Source organism: Pygocentrus nattereri, chromosome 9 (assembly GCF_015220715.1).
Source record: "Pygocentrus nattereri isolate fPygNat1 chromosome 9, fPygNat1.pri, whole genome shotgun sequence".
NCBI lineage: Eukaryota > Metazoa > Chordata > Actinopteri > Characiformes > Serrasalmidae > Pygocentrus > Pygocentrus nattereri.
Genome location: NC_051219.1, coordinates 38,518,272 through 38,533,675, shown reverse-complemented (window position 1 = coordinate 38,533,675; position 15,404 = coordinate 38,518,272). Strand labels below are relative to the sequence as shown.

General features: G+C 39.2%; 2 protein-coding genes and 2 non-coding genes across 4 annotated transcripts; 1 reads left to right on the top strand and 3 right to left on the bottom strand.

Annotated features, from left to right (window-relative positions):
* Positions 1-595: 595 nt before the first annotated feature.
* dnase1l1 (deoxyribonuclease I-like 1) lies at positions 596-10,920 on the top strand. The gene is made up of 9 exons (XM_017712732.2): positions 596-731; positions 3,864-4,014; positions 4,452-4,540; positions 5,031-5,120; positions 5,695-5,807; positions 8,145-8,257; positions 8,737-8,894; positions 8,988-9,084; positions 10,532-10,920. Exons 2-9 carry the CDS (start codon positions 3,871-3,873, stop codon positions 10,667-10,669), a joined length of 942 nt encoding a protein of 313 aa, XP_017568221.1. The 5' UTR covers positions 596-731; positions 3,864-3,870; the 3' UTR covers positions 10,670-10,920.
* A 274-nt stretch (positions 10,921-11,194) lies between these two features.
* rpl10 (ribosomal protein L10) lies at positions 11,195-13,808 on the bottom strand. Its single transcript, XM_017712733.2, has 6 exons — positions 13,718-13,808; positions 13,060-13,118; positions 12,666-12,773; positions 12,310-12,448; positions 11,902-12,064; positions 11,195-11,440 (listed from the first exon to the last, which is right to left on the bottom strand). The coding sequence occupies exons 1-6, from the start codon at positions 13,738-13,740 to the stop codon at positions 11,285-11,287; spliced, it is 648 nt and encodes a 215-aa protein (XP_017568222.1). The 5' UTR covers positions 13,741-13,808; the 3' UTR covers positions 11,195-11,284.
* LOC119264115 lies at positions 11,530-11,664 on the bottom strand. The gene has a single exon (XR_005130777.1). It is a non-coding gene; the product is annotated as a small nucleolar RNA SNORA70 (small nucleolar RNA).
* LOC119264114 lies at positions 12,146-12,279 on the bottom strand. The gene has a single exon (XR_005130776.1). It is a non-coding gene; the product is annotated as a small nucleolar RNA SNORA70 (small nucleolar RNA).
* Positions 13,809-15,404: the final 1,596 nt, after the last annotated feature.

Sequence of the window (15,404 nt, the reverse complement as noted above, 5' to 3'; positions counted from 1 at the left end):
TTGACATAGTAAACGTATCCGATTTTTTAAAATTGGAAGATTTACTCAAAGCCCTTGTGAAAACCACAGCTGCTACACTCTTTTATATCCACTTTTTTATTTTACTTATTTGACTTTTTCTAGTTCTATTTTAAGTTATTTCATAGTTTGATTGTTAGTTTTACTTTTTATCATTTTAAATTGTACAGTCTTTCATTTGATGTTTTATATTAGTCTATATTTTTGTCCTATTCCTAGTTTAGCCTTTTTTTTGTTGTTGTTCATGCACCATTAAGATTGCTGCCCAATTTCGTTGTATCCTGTGAAATGACCTTGAATCTTAAATCTTGAATCTAGAACCTTTGAATCAGTACACGTTTACATTTAATTAATACCGGTATCTAGAATTCAAAATGCACTGCTAAAATACAGTTCCTACTAATAGTATTTGACTTTTGACATGCCAGATTCAGTGTTTTTACTATTACTAGTGTCCTTTTACTAGTTCGAGTGGATTAACGGCTGACACAGCTTCCCATAGGTTAACTGTTACATGTGGGTTTCCTAGAGTGGAAACAGTTCCTCAGCAGCAGCTACAGTTTTAGAAGCTCCTCCCTCTGACTGAGTGGCTCAGCGCTCGACCTGGAAAGGGTGGATCCTAGATTCCACTGAAAACACTGAGCAGAAAACCCGCCGTTCCAGAATTCAGACTCTCCCTGAAGCCGTTGAAGTGACCGGATCTGATGACTGAGGTAAAAATCTACCCCTTTTCCTGCTTCCATTGTTATCTTGTTATCTCACTCGTGTGTAAGCTTGTTGCCTGTATAGGGTGCAGGAACAGAGTACCAGTATCAACACAGCTCCAAAAAGAGAAGTAAAACTACTTGTAATGCGCACACAGTTGATGGGAGAGGAAGTATGATTGAGAGCCTGGTGAGGATTATGAACTTGATCTTAGAAATGTGGTGGGGATCTGAAAAAAAAGAACGAAAAGCCTAAGCTCGCTGCAGCTGGCACTGCCTCTCATAACATGTTGTGACTCATCAGTACAGCTGTACCCATCAAGGTGTTCTCCTTTCAATTTGTCACCTGTCATAACTTGTGATATGGTTTAGTTGGTTAGAAAGAGAGAGAGAGAGAGAGAGAGAGAGAGAGAGCACTAACTGTTGTTGTATGAAGAATGACTCTAAGAGAAGGGGAAATATGATACAGTCACATGTGGGTGAAATAAACATCAGTAAATAGCAGTGCTGCAAACTTGGCAGAGAGACATCAGGGGAACAGTAAAAATACTTGTGAGCATACATAATACATTGTATACATGAGAATTGTGTATACTAGATATACTTTGACTTTTCCATTTTTTACATGATTTGAAATTACCTGCTGTCCTTTGTGTTACATTGTACCTCTGTTACATTGTGTGTAAATTTCATGATGAATGAACCAAAAGAAATGGCCCAAATTTACTTGGAAAAAAGTCTGGTTCCATTGACTTACATTAAAAGTAAAGTAGGCTTTTTCCTTCTCCTGTAAAGTTACCATTTTGGAGATGTGAGGTTTTGTACCGACAGCAGCGATATGTAAAATGCTACTTGTAATTATGGATGTTCATTTCTGAACTAACATTCTGAAAAAGATGGTCTTTCAAAGCTTCTTTAGTAAAGACAATAATTTTAGAACCATTTTTATGCTTAAAAGGTTCTTTGCATGGTAAAATGATTCTTCAGACTGATGAAGAATGTGTTATATGTTGTTATATGTAGAACCTTTTGAAGATGGTTCGTTATAGCACCAAAAAGAGTTCTACTACTGTTACAAGCTTGATCATCTTTATCTGAAGAACCGTTTCATCATGCAAATAAATCCTTAAGCATACAAATTGCTCTTTGGTTGTTAATGGCTCTAGACAGAACCATTGTCTTTCCTAAAGACCCTTAAAGAACCATCTTTTTAAGAGTTAATGATGCATTTGAAATCTTATGCTTCTGAGGGATGGATTGCCCTGTAATGTGTGTCCATTATCACTCATTATTGTGGCTGAAAGACAATTTAGTGCCATTAAAAAGTATTTGCCCCTTCTGATTTCCTCTTTTTGAGCATATTTGTCCCATTTTTGTCCCACATTTGTTTCAGATCCTCATATAACATGTGATATATGACTAGGCGAACACAAACCCTTTAAAATGATATTTGTTCATTGAATGAAAACGTATGCAGAATCTATATTCACTGTTTTGCAACACATATATTAGCCGCCAGACTTAATAACTGGCTGGGCCACAGAGCCCAAACACTTGCTATAAATGGAAGGCAATGTTTCATATGACTGCTCACTGTGAAGGAACTGTGGCCTATTGCTTTACTTCAGCAACATCGGAGAACTTCTGAACATGCACTGCCCGGGTCCTGGGTCCTAATGCAGCATCTGAATGGGGTGCAAGTCAGAATTTGGCTAGGCCACCACAGTACCTTCATCTTGTTTTCTTTTGAGCAATTCAGAGGTGAACTTTTGTAATTCAGATCATTGTCTTGCTGCATAACCCAACTGCGCTTGAGCTTCAGATCATGGACGGATGACAGGACATTCTCCTGCAGGACTTTTTGGTAGTAAGCAAAATTCCTGGGTATGTCAGAAACTTAAAGTCGTCCAGGCCCTGAAGCGGCAAAACATCCCAACCCCATCGCACTACCACCACCATGTTCGGCAACAACGACCTTATCTGAGGCAAGCGTGGCCTGTAGTTCATTAGATGTTTGTCTGGGTTCTTTTGTGACTGCTTCAATGAGCTGTCGCAACACACTTGGAGAAAATTTGGTAGGGAGGCCACTGTTGAGAACATTTGCAACTGTCTGACGTTTTCTCCCTTCAGTGATAATGACTCTCACTGTGCTTCGCTGGAGCTTTAGAAATAGCTTTGTAACCCTTTCCAGACTGATAGATTTCAAGAATTTTCTTTGATTGCAGCGCAATGTACTGATCGTTAAGACATTTAATTTTTTTTTTGTGTTTTCTCCAAAGCTCGTTTCCACTTCCCAATCCGTATTTAAACAGCTGTGCTATTTTAACAACCTTTTAATTTTAAAGAACATTCCAAAAAGCTGGCCTGTATATGGCTACATTTTTCATTTTTATACATTTCTGCTACATTAAAGTGGTAGTCCAGTCTGATATTATCATTGAGTTATTTGTCATGTTCTGTAATAATCTGTAACAATAGACTCACTGGTTTAACAGAATTCAGGATTTTGTATATTTTGTGTTTTTGCCTGTAATTACCCAGCAATTATCACAAATAATTACCGGTGTACTATCAGTGGCCTACTGTGAAAAGAATAACACAGAGTGAATATTCAGTCGGTTGGGGGACTTTCCTGTGCTTTACATATAAAAGCTGAGTAGGTGCTCTAATCATTAAGCATTAAGACAGTATAATCTCTTTCTTTACATTGTGCACTTGAGTCACTTCAGTTTCTCTGGCTTTTGTTTCAGGATTAGTTCTCAGGTAAATAAGTCTACAGTAAATATACAGTATTTCAGTGGAGTAAAGAACCTGAAATAGAATTGAAGCTACACAGTAAAAAAATAAGCATCATTCAGTGATGATTAAAAAAAAATGTAGTTCAGCTGGTGAACAACAATGAAGCAAGTGGTTTAACTGGTTTTATTCTGGTCTGACTCTGTTGGGTCATGTTTACACAACCTAGTCAAAAACAATATTTGATTAATGAGAAATAAATTAACCCTTTAGATGAACTTAATCCAAGTCTCACAGAAATAACCTAATTTCCATCGCTCTCTCTGTCTCTCTCTCTCTCTCTCTCTCTCTCTCTCTCTCTCTCTCTCTCTCTCTCTCTCTCTCTCTCTCTCTCTCTCCCCACAGGTCCAGTATGACTCGTCCTCTCATGCTGCTCGTCCTCATTCACCTTTGTGGCCTGCTGGGCTGCTATGGATTCAAAATCTGTGCCTTTAATGTTCAGAGTTTTGGTGACTCGAAAGCAGGAGATAAAAACATTTTACACACACTAACACAGGTGGGACATACAGTACTTTTGGGTGGGCTTTTGTTTAGTTTTCAAAGCTAGTACTATCATCAGTGTAGAAAAAGTATCTTCTTAGCAGCTTCCCCTTCTGGGTCATCGGGGGGAGCTGGAGCCTGTCTCAGCAGGTCACTAGTCCATCGCAGGGCTAGTTTTATTCAACTCTAATAAATGCTTTGAATATAATGTTGGTCCATTTAAGCGATTTACGTTGGAAAAAAGTTTCATTAATTGTTATCAATGGTTACCAATTTTTTAGGTTGAACTGACGAACTAATTTTTAGTGCTGCACAAGAAGTTTAGCTCTATAAAAATGTTGGTTTCAACTATTTCTGCCTTATTCATGTATTGATACGGTGACAATGAATTAAATATTAAATTAGTTAACAGTTTCACGCATTTTGATTAAGAGTTTTATGTGATTTCCTCAGATTGTGTCGCGTTGTGATGTGTGCTTGCTCCAGGAGGTCAGAGATCACAAGAAGAAGGCCATTCCTGAGCTGCTCAGGAGCCTCAACAAGTAACATTACACTCTTCACTGCTGCAGTCACAGTTCAAATTTGATACAAAACATACATTATATAGGGGGTTCTCCAACTTTTTTTTAAATGAAAAGGCCTCATTTACAAAAATGCTTCTTTTAAAAAATCATCCACTGCAAGGTTCTTTAGGGCAGTGGTTCTGAAACCGGTCCTCACTGCCCCAAAGACAGTCCACATTTTTCTTTGGAGAATGACTGCTTGTCTTGAATGTCTTCTATGGCTCTTATTGTCATCTTTATTTCTATGTATGACGATGTTATGACACTGACAGGCATTCTCTGATATATAATATATAATACTGTATATACTATCAACACAGCATGTGAGGGAGATCATATGAAGATCAGCACAAATACAAAGGCCTGCTTAAAATGGGTTGTATTCAAACCTGTAGTGCTTTTTGATGTACTGTCCTCCACATGCTCAAACTGAGAGTGACACAGTGATGTTTTATTGCTTTTTATTCAGCTTTGACCGCAGTCACCAGTATGACTATGTGTCCAGTGGCCGTCTTGGCAGATCACAAACATATCAGGAGCAATATGTGTTTGTATTCAGGTAAGCCATTTAGTTTAGAATAAAATAAGGTATGATTATTTGAAGTGAACACTGTATTATATGTCACTGTTACTGTATTAAGAAATGTTTATTTAATGCTTTAAACTGCAGGATTATCATTCCGTTATTAATCTAGGCCTATGCCCTACATTCTTGTATTTGAGTTCTCTTTATCCCATAGAGTTAAACAGGCTATTTCATTACTGAACCTTTAAGACTGATGTACGTAAATGATCTCTGTTCTGATTGGCTGTCATGTGTTGTGCTCGACTTAAAAAGCACTCTGGACAGAATGAGCAGGATTGAAGCCCTGTTGATTAAATATAGGAGATATAAGTAAATGTGTTGGTTTTTATAACAGCTTGAAAACAGTGAAATCAAAACAGGCAGGTCTTTGCTTTGTCTTCTAATTTAAAAAAAGTAAAGAAAATTCTTTTTTTTCCCATATATATTATTTAATAATCCTTATAATTAATTCAATAATTACTGTGAAACTAATGTTATAAGTGTGTTTAAGGGGTTAATATGTTTTTAACATGGGCATTACTCTGTCATACCCTGTTCTCTCCCATAGGAGGGACGCTGTGAGGCTGAAAGATCAGTATCAGTATCCTGACACGCAGAAAGGGGATGAGGACGCTTTCGCCAGGGAGCCCTTTGTGGTGCGAATCCAAGCACCTAAAACAGGTAACACCACAAACAGACACTGTGCCTCCAGAGTTAAACTGCTGAGTTTTCCCCGTCGTCCCTCGTTTCCTTTAGCATGGATCTTTCTCACAGTGAATGGTTTCAGATCTTCAGACAAAATGTAACATTAAACAAAGGAAATCTTTATAAACATAAAACATTTTTAAATGATAATTTGATTTATAGAAGGAACAAAGTTATACAACACACAAACACACAAATATATAGGTCCCTGCCCACTTAGTTTGCAACACATTAACCAAATGTAACTGGTGAAGAGATTCAGAAGTCAGTTCACAGCCAGGCTTGAATTCAGCCAGCTAAGTTGAATGTAAACCTTCATATTAAAGTTTACTGCCAGAATGATGACATTACCACAAAGTTTTTACAAGAACTTTGGGCCATAAGCAAAGAAAAATTCAATGGAGGTGAGGAAAAAGGTGCGGAATGTACTGGCCTGGAAAGGGTTACAAAAACCAATTCTAAGGTACTAGGACATCATGAACTGTGGCGCCCCTCAGGGGCCACATTTGAATACAATGACGCTGTGTTGCCTCACTATTGCATTCCCTTGCAAGTGCAATGGATTTTGTAAAAATATGAAACTTTTGCAAGGGAATGCAAAACTATTACTAGGGAATGTAAAATGTTTGCAAGGGAATGCATAATTATCGCAGGTGAATGCTAAATTGTTGTGAGGGAATGCAAACATCTTGCCAGTATCTGAGCTCAGATTCCTTCAGAATAATGTGAAAGGGATATATGTCATGCTGGTTGCAGTTATTGCTGCTAAATGTCATGAAACAAGTAAGTTCCCATTTTGAATGAATTGTTTTTGTGATGTCACAAAAAATATATGCATAAATACACCTGCGTATACACTCATTAAGTACTTTATTACATACACCTCCTTGTCCATTTTATCAGCTTTACTTACCATATAGTACTTTGTAGTTCTATAATTACAGACTCTTTCTCTGCATACTTTGTTAGCCCCCTTCAGTTCTTCAGTGGTCAGGACCCCCATAGGACCACCACTGAGCAGGTATTCTTTAGGTGGTGGATCATTCTCAGCACTGCACTGACACTGAGGTGATGGTGATGTGTTAGTGTGTGGTACAAGTGGATCAGACACAGCTGCTGGAATTTTTAAACATTTTGTCCACTCACCGTCCACTCTATTAGACACTCCTACCTTGCTGGTCCACCTTCTAGATGTAAAATCATAGACAGTAGCTCATCTGCTGCTGCACAGTTTGTGTTGGTCATGCTCTAGTACTTCATCAGTGGTCACAGGATGCTGTTGGCTGGATATTTTGGGTGGTGTATTATACTCAGCCCAGCAGTGACACTGAGGTGATTAAAAGTTCCAGCAGCACTGCTGTGTCTGATCCACTCTTACCAGCACAACACACACTAACACACCACCACCACATCAGTATCAGTCACTACAGTCTGTAATTGCAGAACTAAAAAGTGCACCTATGTATTACATGTGTGATATAACATAGGTGTACCTAATCAAGTGCTCAGTAAATGTGTATGTGTTTTACCCTACAGCAGGTTATCCCCACGCAGTCACACTGACATTAAGGAGTGACTCAGTCTGGACCGCTTTTTAAATTAAATGAGACACAATACAGGACAGCTAATTAGAACAGAGGCTATGCCAGTCTTAAAGGCAACAAAACTGCCTGTTGAATTCCAAGGTATAAACAGAATTATAAATATTTTTGCTACATAAAACCACACAAACAAAAGTGGAAATTAAGGAAAACAATAAAATGTAATTTTATATAGGATATGGGCCCTTTTGTCAACATGAATCAGAAATTATTAAGCATTTTCTTTACAAACCAGTGAAATGTGGTGTTGGGTAGGGTCTCTGAGCTAGTGGGTTTTGGCTTGATAGTGGAGGTGGTGAGAAGAGGGAGTGAAACATGATACCCATCCATCCATCCATCCATCCATTTTCCAAGCTGCTTCACCGTCAGGGTCGCGGGGGGGTGCTGGAGCCTATCCCAGCAGTCTTCGGGCGGAAGGCAGGATACACCCTGGACAGGTCACCAGTCCATCGCAGGGCAAACATGATACCATTGTTTAATATTATTTTCCCTGCCCACTGATGCAGAGTGAACTAGTCAAAAATCTGCGGATGTTTTAGAGACGGACAAAAATCACTACATTTCATTTAAAGATTACATCAAAACAAGAATATTTAATAAAATTATGTGACGATTAATATAACTTGGTGCATAAACAGGGTTAACTAGGGCAGTTGTGATATTAGGGTGTCTGTAAGAGTGTAACTGATTGTTGAGTGGATGTGTTTTACAGTGATTGGCGAGTTTGTTCTGATCCCAGTACACACATCACCCACAAACGCCACCAAAGAGATTGATGAGCTCTATGATGTCTTTGAGGATGTTAGACAGAGGTGGAGGACGGAGGTAAGAGTGGTACAGCAAGTATACTGAGATACAGCTTGCTGTTAAATACCCCCCCCCACACACACACACACACGCACACACACGTTTGTCATGCTATACATATGAGGATGTCCATAAGTTTCTATTCATTTTTGTGATATTGGACCTAAATAATACCACACCTAAATCTAAACCTAACCCTAACGTTAACCTCAGTATCCAAATGGCAATTTTTCTGCTCTTTTAGTTTTCAAATAAAAAAAAAGTAATTGTGGTGAAAACAACACATGAAAACAAACCATCAAAATGTCCTCACTTGAACAAAAATTTCATACAGTTCTATCATAGTGAGGACATAGGGTCCTCACAAGTATAGCACTGCAAGAATACACACACACACACACACACACACACTGCCATCTAGGTTTCTGTTGTTCTAATGGCCTCAAAATCTTCTGAAAATTAGATACATTTTTTCACCATTACCTCAATTCTAACAGAACATGATGTTTCTTGGCGACTTTAATGCGGCCTGTGGATACGTAGCCAAGAAGAACAGGAAGAACATAAGACTGTACACTGTGTCCTCTTTCACCTGGCTGATAGAAGACAAACAGGACACTACAGTGAGAGAATCCACGGACTGTGCCTACGACAGGTAAATCTGTCCTGCTCTATTTAGATGGCATGGCACAGATACTTTATGATCTTCTGAAACCTTACAGTGTTGATTCCTGGCCTGTTCTCACAGGATAGTGGTGCATGGAGATCACTTTCTCAGAGCTGTAGTGCCATTTTCAGCACGGCCATTTAACTTTGCCAGGGAATACCATCTCACTGAGGAGGAGGTAAAGTGCTCATTTTCTATTACTCTCATTCAATTAAGGGCCCATTGTAATGGAAAGTAGAATTTTCCTCCCCTTTTTTGGTAATAAAAACTTTGATGTAGCATGTCAGTCTTGTCAAAGTTTCAACAAGTACCATTCACCCCAGTCTATACAGCCCATATGTCAAAATTATGCTGTGAAAGCAGCTTGATTTGAATTCTTTGTGTTTGTGATGTCGCAAACTCATTTACATATATCTGTCTGTGTACCCTAAAGTAGTTTAGCTCCGCCCCTTCACATTGAAGTTATAAGCTGTGTTTCAGCCCAGACTGCTATTTGAATGAGATAGTATGAAGTGCAGTCTGAGCAGAATAACAAAAACATCCTGTTTAATTCTCAGTGATAAACAGAGGTTGGAAAATGACCATGTAAAAGTGGACTATGGATGTTTTTTTCATAAATAAACCCACAGAAATGTTCGACTTCAGGGTAAACATTTAAGGAAAATGGAGGACATAGGCCCTTTAAGAAACATTGAATCGCCTGCTTATTTGATTCAACTACCTTGTACTTACACTCAGTTTACATTTTATCAGATAAAATCTACTATATGCAAACCTCAGTTCCAAAAAATTTGGTACATTTTGTAAAATGCAAGTCAAAATAGAAAGCAAAGATTTGTAAATCCACTCTGACCTGTATTCAAATCAAAGTCGTATAAGAAAAGATATAAGATTTAATATTTCACCTTATCAGCTCATCAAACTTGAGCGACATTTAGCTATTTAGCTATTACTTGAGCTATTTAAGACTAGGGCCTTGCTATCATGCTTGGGTATAAAATGAAGATCCAGGAAAAAGGCCTAGATCTTTCTAGAGGCTCCTTTCAGAATAAGGATGTGTCAAGTTGCACCACTTTGTGAAAACGACAGCAGCAAATAAACTAGTAGTTTAAGAACAAAGTTCCTCAACAAGTGATTTCAAGGATTTTAGGTATTTCACCCTCTACAGTGCATAAAAGGCAAAAACGCAGTTTTAAAAAACTACCTAGAACTAATTTTTGTTTTTGAATTATATTTAATGCTTACAGTTGTCATTTTGGTTCATATTTAATTTTTGCTATGGCCCTATGGATTTTTTTAAATGACCCTTTTAATGGTTGAGTTTGACACCCCTGCAGACCTTATTAGTGGTCAGTTTCCTTGTAGTTTTGTGCAGTGGGTAACTCTCAACCAAACACTGGGGTGTTGAGAAGACTCCAACAATGCTGTCAGTGTCACTGTTGCAGTTATATATATATATATATATATATATATATATATATATATACACACACACACATATATACACATACATACATACACACACACACATATACATACACACACACAGGGGGTAGAAGGCAGCTGGCAAATTGTGCATGAAAACAGGTTTAGTACATTACTCAACTGTGGATTTTTCCTTCTAGGCCCTAAAAGTAAGTGACCACTACCCAATAGAGGTTGACTTGAAGACCATGTCAGGAAGCACACGGGAAAGTACACCTCCGTACCTGTTGCCTCTGACCTTTGGCTTCATCCTCCTGTTGCAACTGAATGCAGACTGAGGTGCTGAAGGTGGAAAATTTTCAAAGCCAGTATGAGATGAAATACAATTGCACTGATGTTAATACTTGAATCTCTTCCATGCCAAAAATCTAGCCTAGAGCTTATACCAAGTGCCTTAAAATAAATAAGGCAAGTCCCATCTGTGCATTTCACTACCTTCTGAGCTCAGGCTTTTAAGACCTCAGCAACAAATGACTCTGCATGTTTCTTTTAACTTTGTAATAAAATGTTTTAATATGACATGGCAACACTTCAATCCCCCTCTCAATTATGTATTTTCATAACCTTCTCAACTTGATTAGTCACTACATGGACAAAGCCAGTTCATCTAAGAGGTTATATACTGAAACACTTGATTCATCATGACAGCAGTTTGACTTTGCATCACTGGACTCCACCATATTTTTCACGTGGATAAACAAATTAAGATCCAAATACACCCACCGAGATGAGTGCATATTTTCTTAATGTGCTCAAGTCTTATTTTATACAGTGCATAATGTTAAAAACAAAACAGGCTGCAATTTCGTAATCAAAAGTTTGATTTTATTGACTACTTCAGAAATCCAAGAGCCCTCTCTCACACAGCCAATGATCTGGTAAGTGTGAAGTGTTTAGTTGGCATGCAGGGCCTTCCAGCGGGTCAGTGGTCCACGGCTGGGGATGTATTTCACCCCACAGCCATCAGGAACCAAACGCTTCTCCTGCAGCAGGTCATCAAAGTCAACGGCATTGAACTTGGTGAAGCCATACTTCTTGGAGATGTGGATCTAAGCAAAAGGAAGAGAGAAAACTGAAAACTCTGAACCCTAGTTTATATATAAAAAAAAAGTCCATCCTTAAACTACAGAGAATTCTTTTTTGTCTCGACGGTCCCTTTAAGGACCCAGCACCTCCCAGCTGGGCACATACACAAACCGAAGAATTACTGTCTGCAGCCTTCACACACCAGAAGAGCACAGAGAACCAGACTGGTCGGCTTAATAAGCTGCAGACCATCAATATGAATGGTGTTTAGGGTGACCAGGATTACTTTACTAAACATGTTTTTAAACAGCCATTACTTTCAATGAATCAGCAATGACTAACTGCCAATTTGCATTAATATAGATTACAAACTGCTACCGCCCCCACTGTAGTAAGAATGAGCCTAATGGACACATTTATATGCGTTTTACATCAAACCAAGTCTTCAGTTAATCTTTCTCCAATGCAAAGATGCAGCAATTACCTTCTGACGGCCAGGGAACTTGAACTTGGCTCTCCTCAAAGCCTCAATGACGTGTTCCTTGTTCTGGGCCTTAGTGCGCACAGACATGATCACCTGACCAATGTGCACACGAGCCACTGTACCCTGGGGCTTTCCAAAAGCACCACGCATTCCAGTCTGGAGCCTGAAGATGAAAACATAACCCAAGTTACTCCCAGCTAGACATGTGGACCAAATGGAAGATGTTCTAAGCTAAAGGCAACGTGTTTGTATCAATGGTCCCTTTCAGGACCCAGCACCTCACAGCTGGGTTCATACACAACCAAAGATTCAATGTCTGCAACTTTTGCACACCAGAGAAGTACAGGCAACTAGGCTGGTCGGCTTAATAAGCTGCAGTTGATGCTTCAAGTCTAGGCACAAACCCACCTATCAGCTCCGGCACAGGATAACATTTTGTTGATGCGGATGACGTGGAAAGGGTGGAGGCGCATGCGGATGTGGAAACCATCTTTGCCGCAGGTCTTCACCATGTATTTGTTAGCACAGATACGGGCAGCCTCAAGAGCTAAAACAGAAAGATTAACAGTGATTGAGCAAAAACAAGACATCAAGACAAAATCCTCTCCAGAACTTCTAGGTAGAAAAACATTTACTTAGGTGCCTCTTTTATAAAAGCTTTCAGTGAAAACAGTGAAGCAGTTTATGGTATATTAAGTGATAAGTTAGTGTGGTACACCATGCCAATCAAAACAGGCCAAAGACTTCACTCATTCACTCCTCACCTTCAGAGGACAGCTGCTCGTACTCATTAGACACCATGTGACCGCATAAAGGGAACTCATCCACCTTAGCCTTCTTCCTGCCCAAGTCGAAGATCCTGATCTTGGGATCTGGGGTTATAAGAAAGGTTCTCAGACACAGCTGACCCTCACAACTCCATTTTATATCATTTAAGGCATAACAGTGAAGTTTTAAATAAGTAGCTTCATTATGCAATGCTGCTTTGACTAGTTTTTGAAAGACCAACTCAAATGAACAAAGTAACATGTGGAACATAAAACAACTCTGATGGTGCAGTTTTTACTCAGCATTAACAAAATTATCTAAAATTGGTAATTTACTGTGCCATCATTAATGCAACATCCAGTCAACATGTTAAGATGTTTAAAGCCTTACCAGGCACACCCCGACAGAAACGGGACTTTGGGTAAGGCTTGTTCTTGCAGTATCTGTAGCTGTGGGTGAGATGAACCATCATGAGTATAACAGCAAGTCTTGACTAGGGACAGACATAACTACATAACCTACATAATACACACCGAAATGCAGACGTTAAGCTACAAAATGACTGCAAATAGCGCTTTAAAAACGCATTATTTTCCAACAATTTCACTGACAGCAAGTATTGGAGTGACCAACACTCGTTGACTACAAAACTAAAAGCTGCGTCCAAAACCACAGACTACCACACCACCCATCCTGCACCAACAAGCGGACTTCGACTGGACAGTAATATGCCTTTTTGGACGGAACCAAAAGTAATTTAGACACGTTAAAATCTACATTACGGTCTTTCAAATGCGCATCGTAGCTTCTCAAGTTAGCTACTGAGCTAACTAGCTTAGCCCGAGCGGTTTACAAAGGTTGGTCACAAAACTATTAATTAAAAAAAGACACGAAGCCATCTAGCCAAGTCGAGGAACCCTTTTAATCCCGTATAGATGTGTAAACTAGTGTTAAACTCGGTTAGCCGCTCTCTTCAGCCACATGGTTAGCGGCCCTGCCATTTTCGGCGCTCTGCACTCCTCACTAAAGCTAGAAATACAGCACTTACCACCGGGCTGGACGGCGGCCCATGGCTGCGACCTGGAATAAACACAAAAACAGCTACTTTAATGAAAGTATGTGCCGCCTAGACCTCATATATAATACATTTTTCGACAATTTGCTGAAGAGCGAGACCAAAGGCGGCCGCACCACGCACTCACCTAATGGAGGAAAGGAAGTATCCAGAGCTTCCGCTGCGTCATATAGCGAAGATGGAGGAGCTCCGCCGAGGAGCTGAGCGACCCAACGCAGCTTTTACACTCTAGTCACAGCTTTAGCGTGCTGAAAAGAGATCAACTCGACCAGACCGTGCTAGACAAGACGATCGTCAGGATAATCCCCGTTGTAATAATGTTTGTGACCATGCTTTCTCTCCCTCTCGCCCAGTTCTGTGTGCGCTCGGGAAATGTAGTTTTCTACCAAAGGGCGCTTGTAGTTCATCTGTAGCCGTCTCTAAGAGCTGCCTGCTGTCAAAGTAAGTTGTCTAGAATCTAATGGATGAGGAAACCTTTCCCTCCTGCGTGGTGGTAGGTGGTGGTGTCAAGATTTGTTGACCTTTTTTACACAGTTGGGCATAAAATCACGAACATTGCACTGTAGTCTTCATGTGACGTCACCTCTGCGTGCGAACAGCATAGCTTTTCATCCAGTCTTCGTAAAATAGCGAGACAGTCATGTTGTGTTGATGTGTGTCTCACAGCAGTCGGTCCAAAGATGCTAAAGTATTGTTTTTTATGTGAAACAACAATTTAATGTTTGTCTTTCAGTATAAATTCTAACAGTACATCGCATTTATTGTGTGTGCTAAATCAAAATGATTTAAATTATGTAAATTTGTCAAATTCGGACAGATTTATTAATCCCAAAAAGATTGTTAGTGGTATTAAATAGATGGATGGATGGATAGATAGACAGACAGATAGATAGATGGATGGATGGATAGGCAGATAGATAGATAGACAGATATATATATATATATATATATATATATATATATATATATATATGGATGGATGGATGGATGGATACATAGATGGATGGATGGATACATAGATAGACAGACAGATATAGATAAATGGATGGATGGATGGATGGATGGATAGATAGATAGATAGATAGATAGATAGATAGATAGATAGATAGATAGATAGATAGATAGATGGATGGATGGATGGATGGCTGGATAGATACTTCATTGATCCCGAAGGACATTTGGCAGCCAGTAGCAGACACACAACACTGTACAGTAATAGTAATAAGGGTGTAGACATATAACAAGAAGAATAAATATAACAGATCATATCTACAGGCATATATACAAATAGAAGAATACAACAATCTGTAATAATAATTATAATAATAATAATATCTATAACCTGAGATGAGAGATGCCGTGCAAAATGACTGTAGAAGGAGGTACAGGTAACAGAGAATAATGACCATACTGAATGAATAAATATGTGTAGGTATTGGTACTAAATAAAGTGTCTAGTGTCCAGATGTGCTAGATGCGCAATAAGGTAAGCAGAAAGTGCAATATGTGCAGCACGGTGTCCAGATGTGCAGATGGATAAAGAAACATAGGATTAAGCCTGAGATATAAGACCTATTATCCGTGATTTAACATGAGATTCAGATTCAGTCCTCGTCTCTCCTCTTCCCTCTTCTCTCTTCTCTTCTGGCCCCCCCTGGGA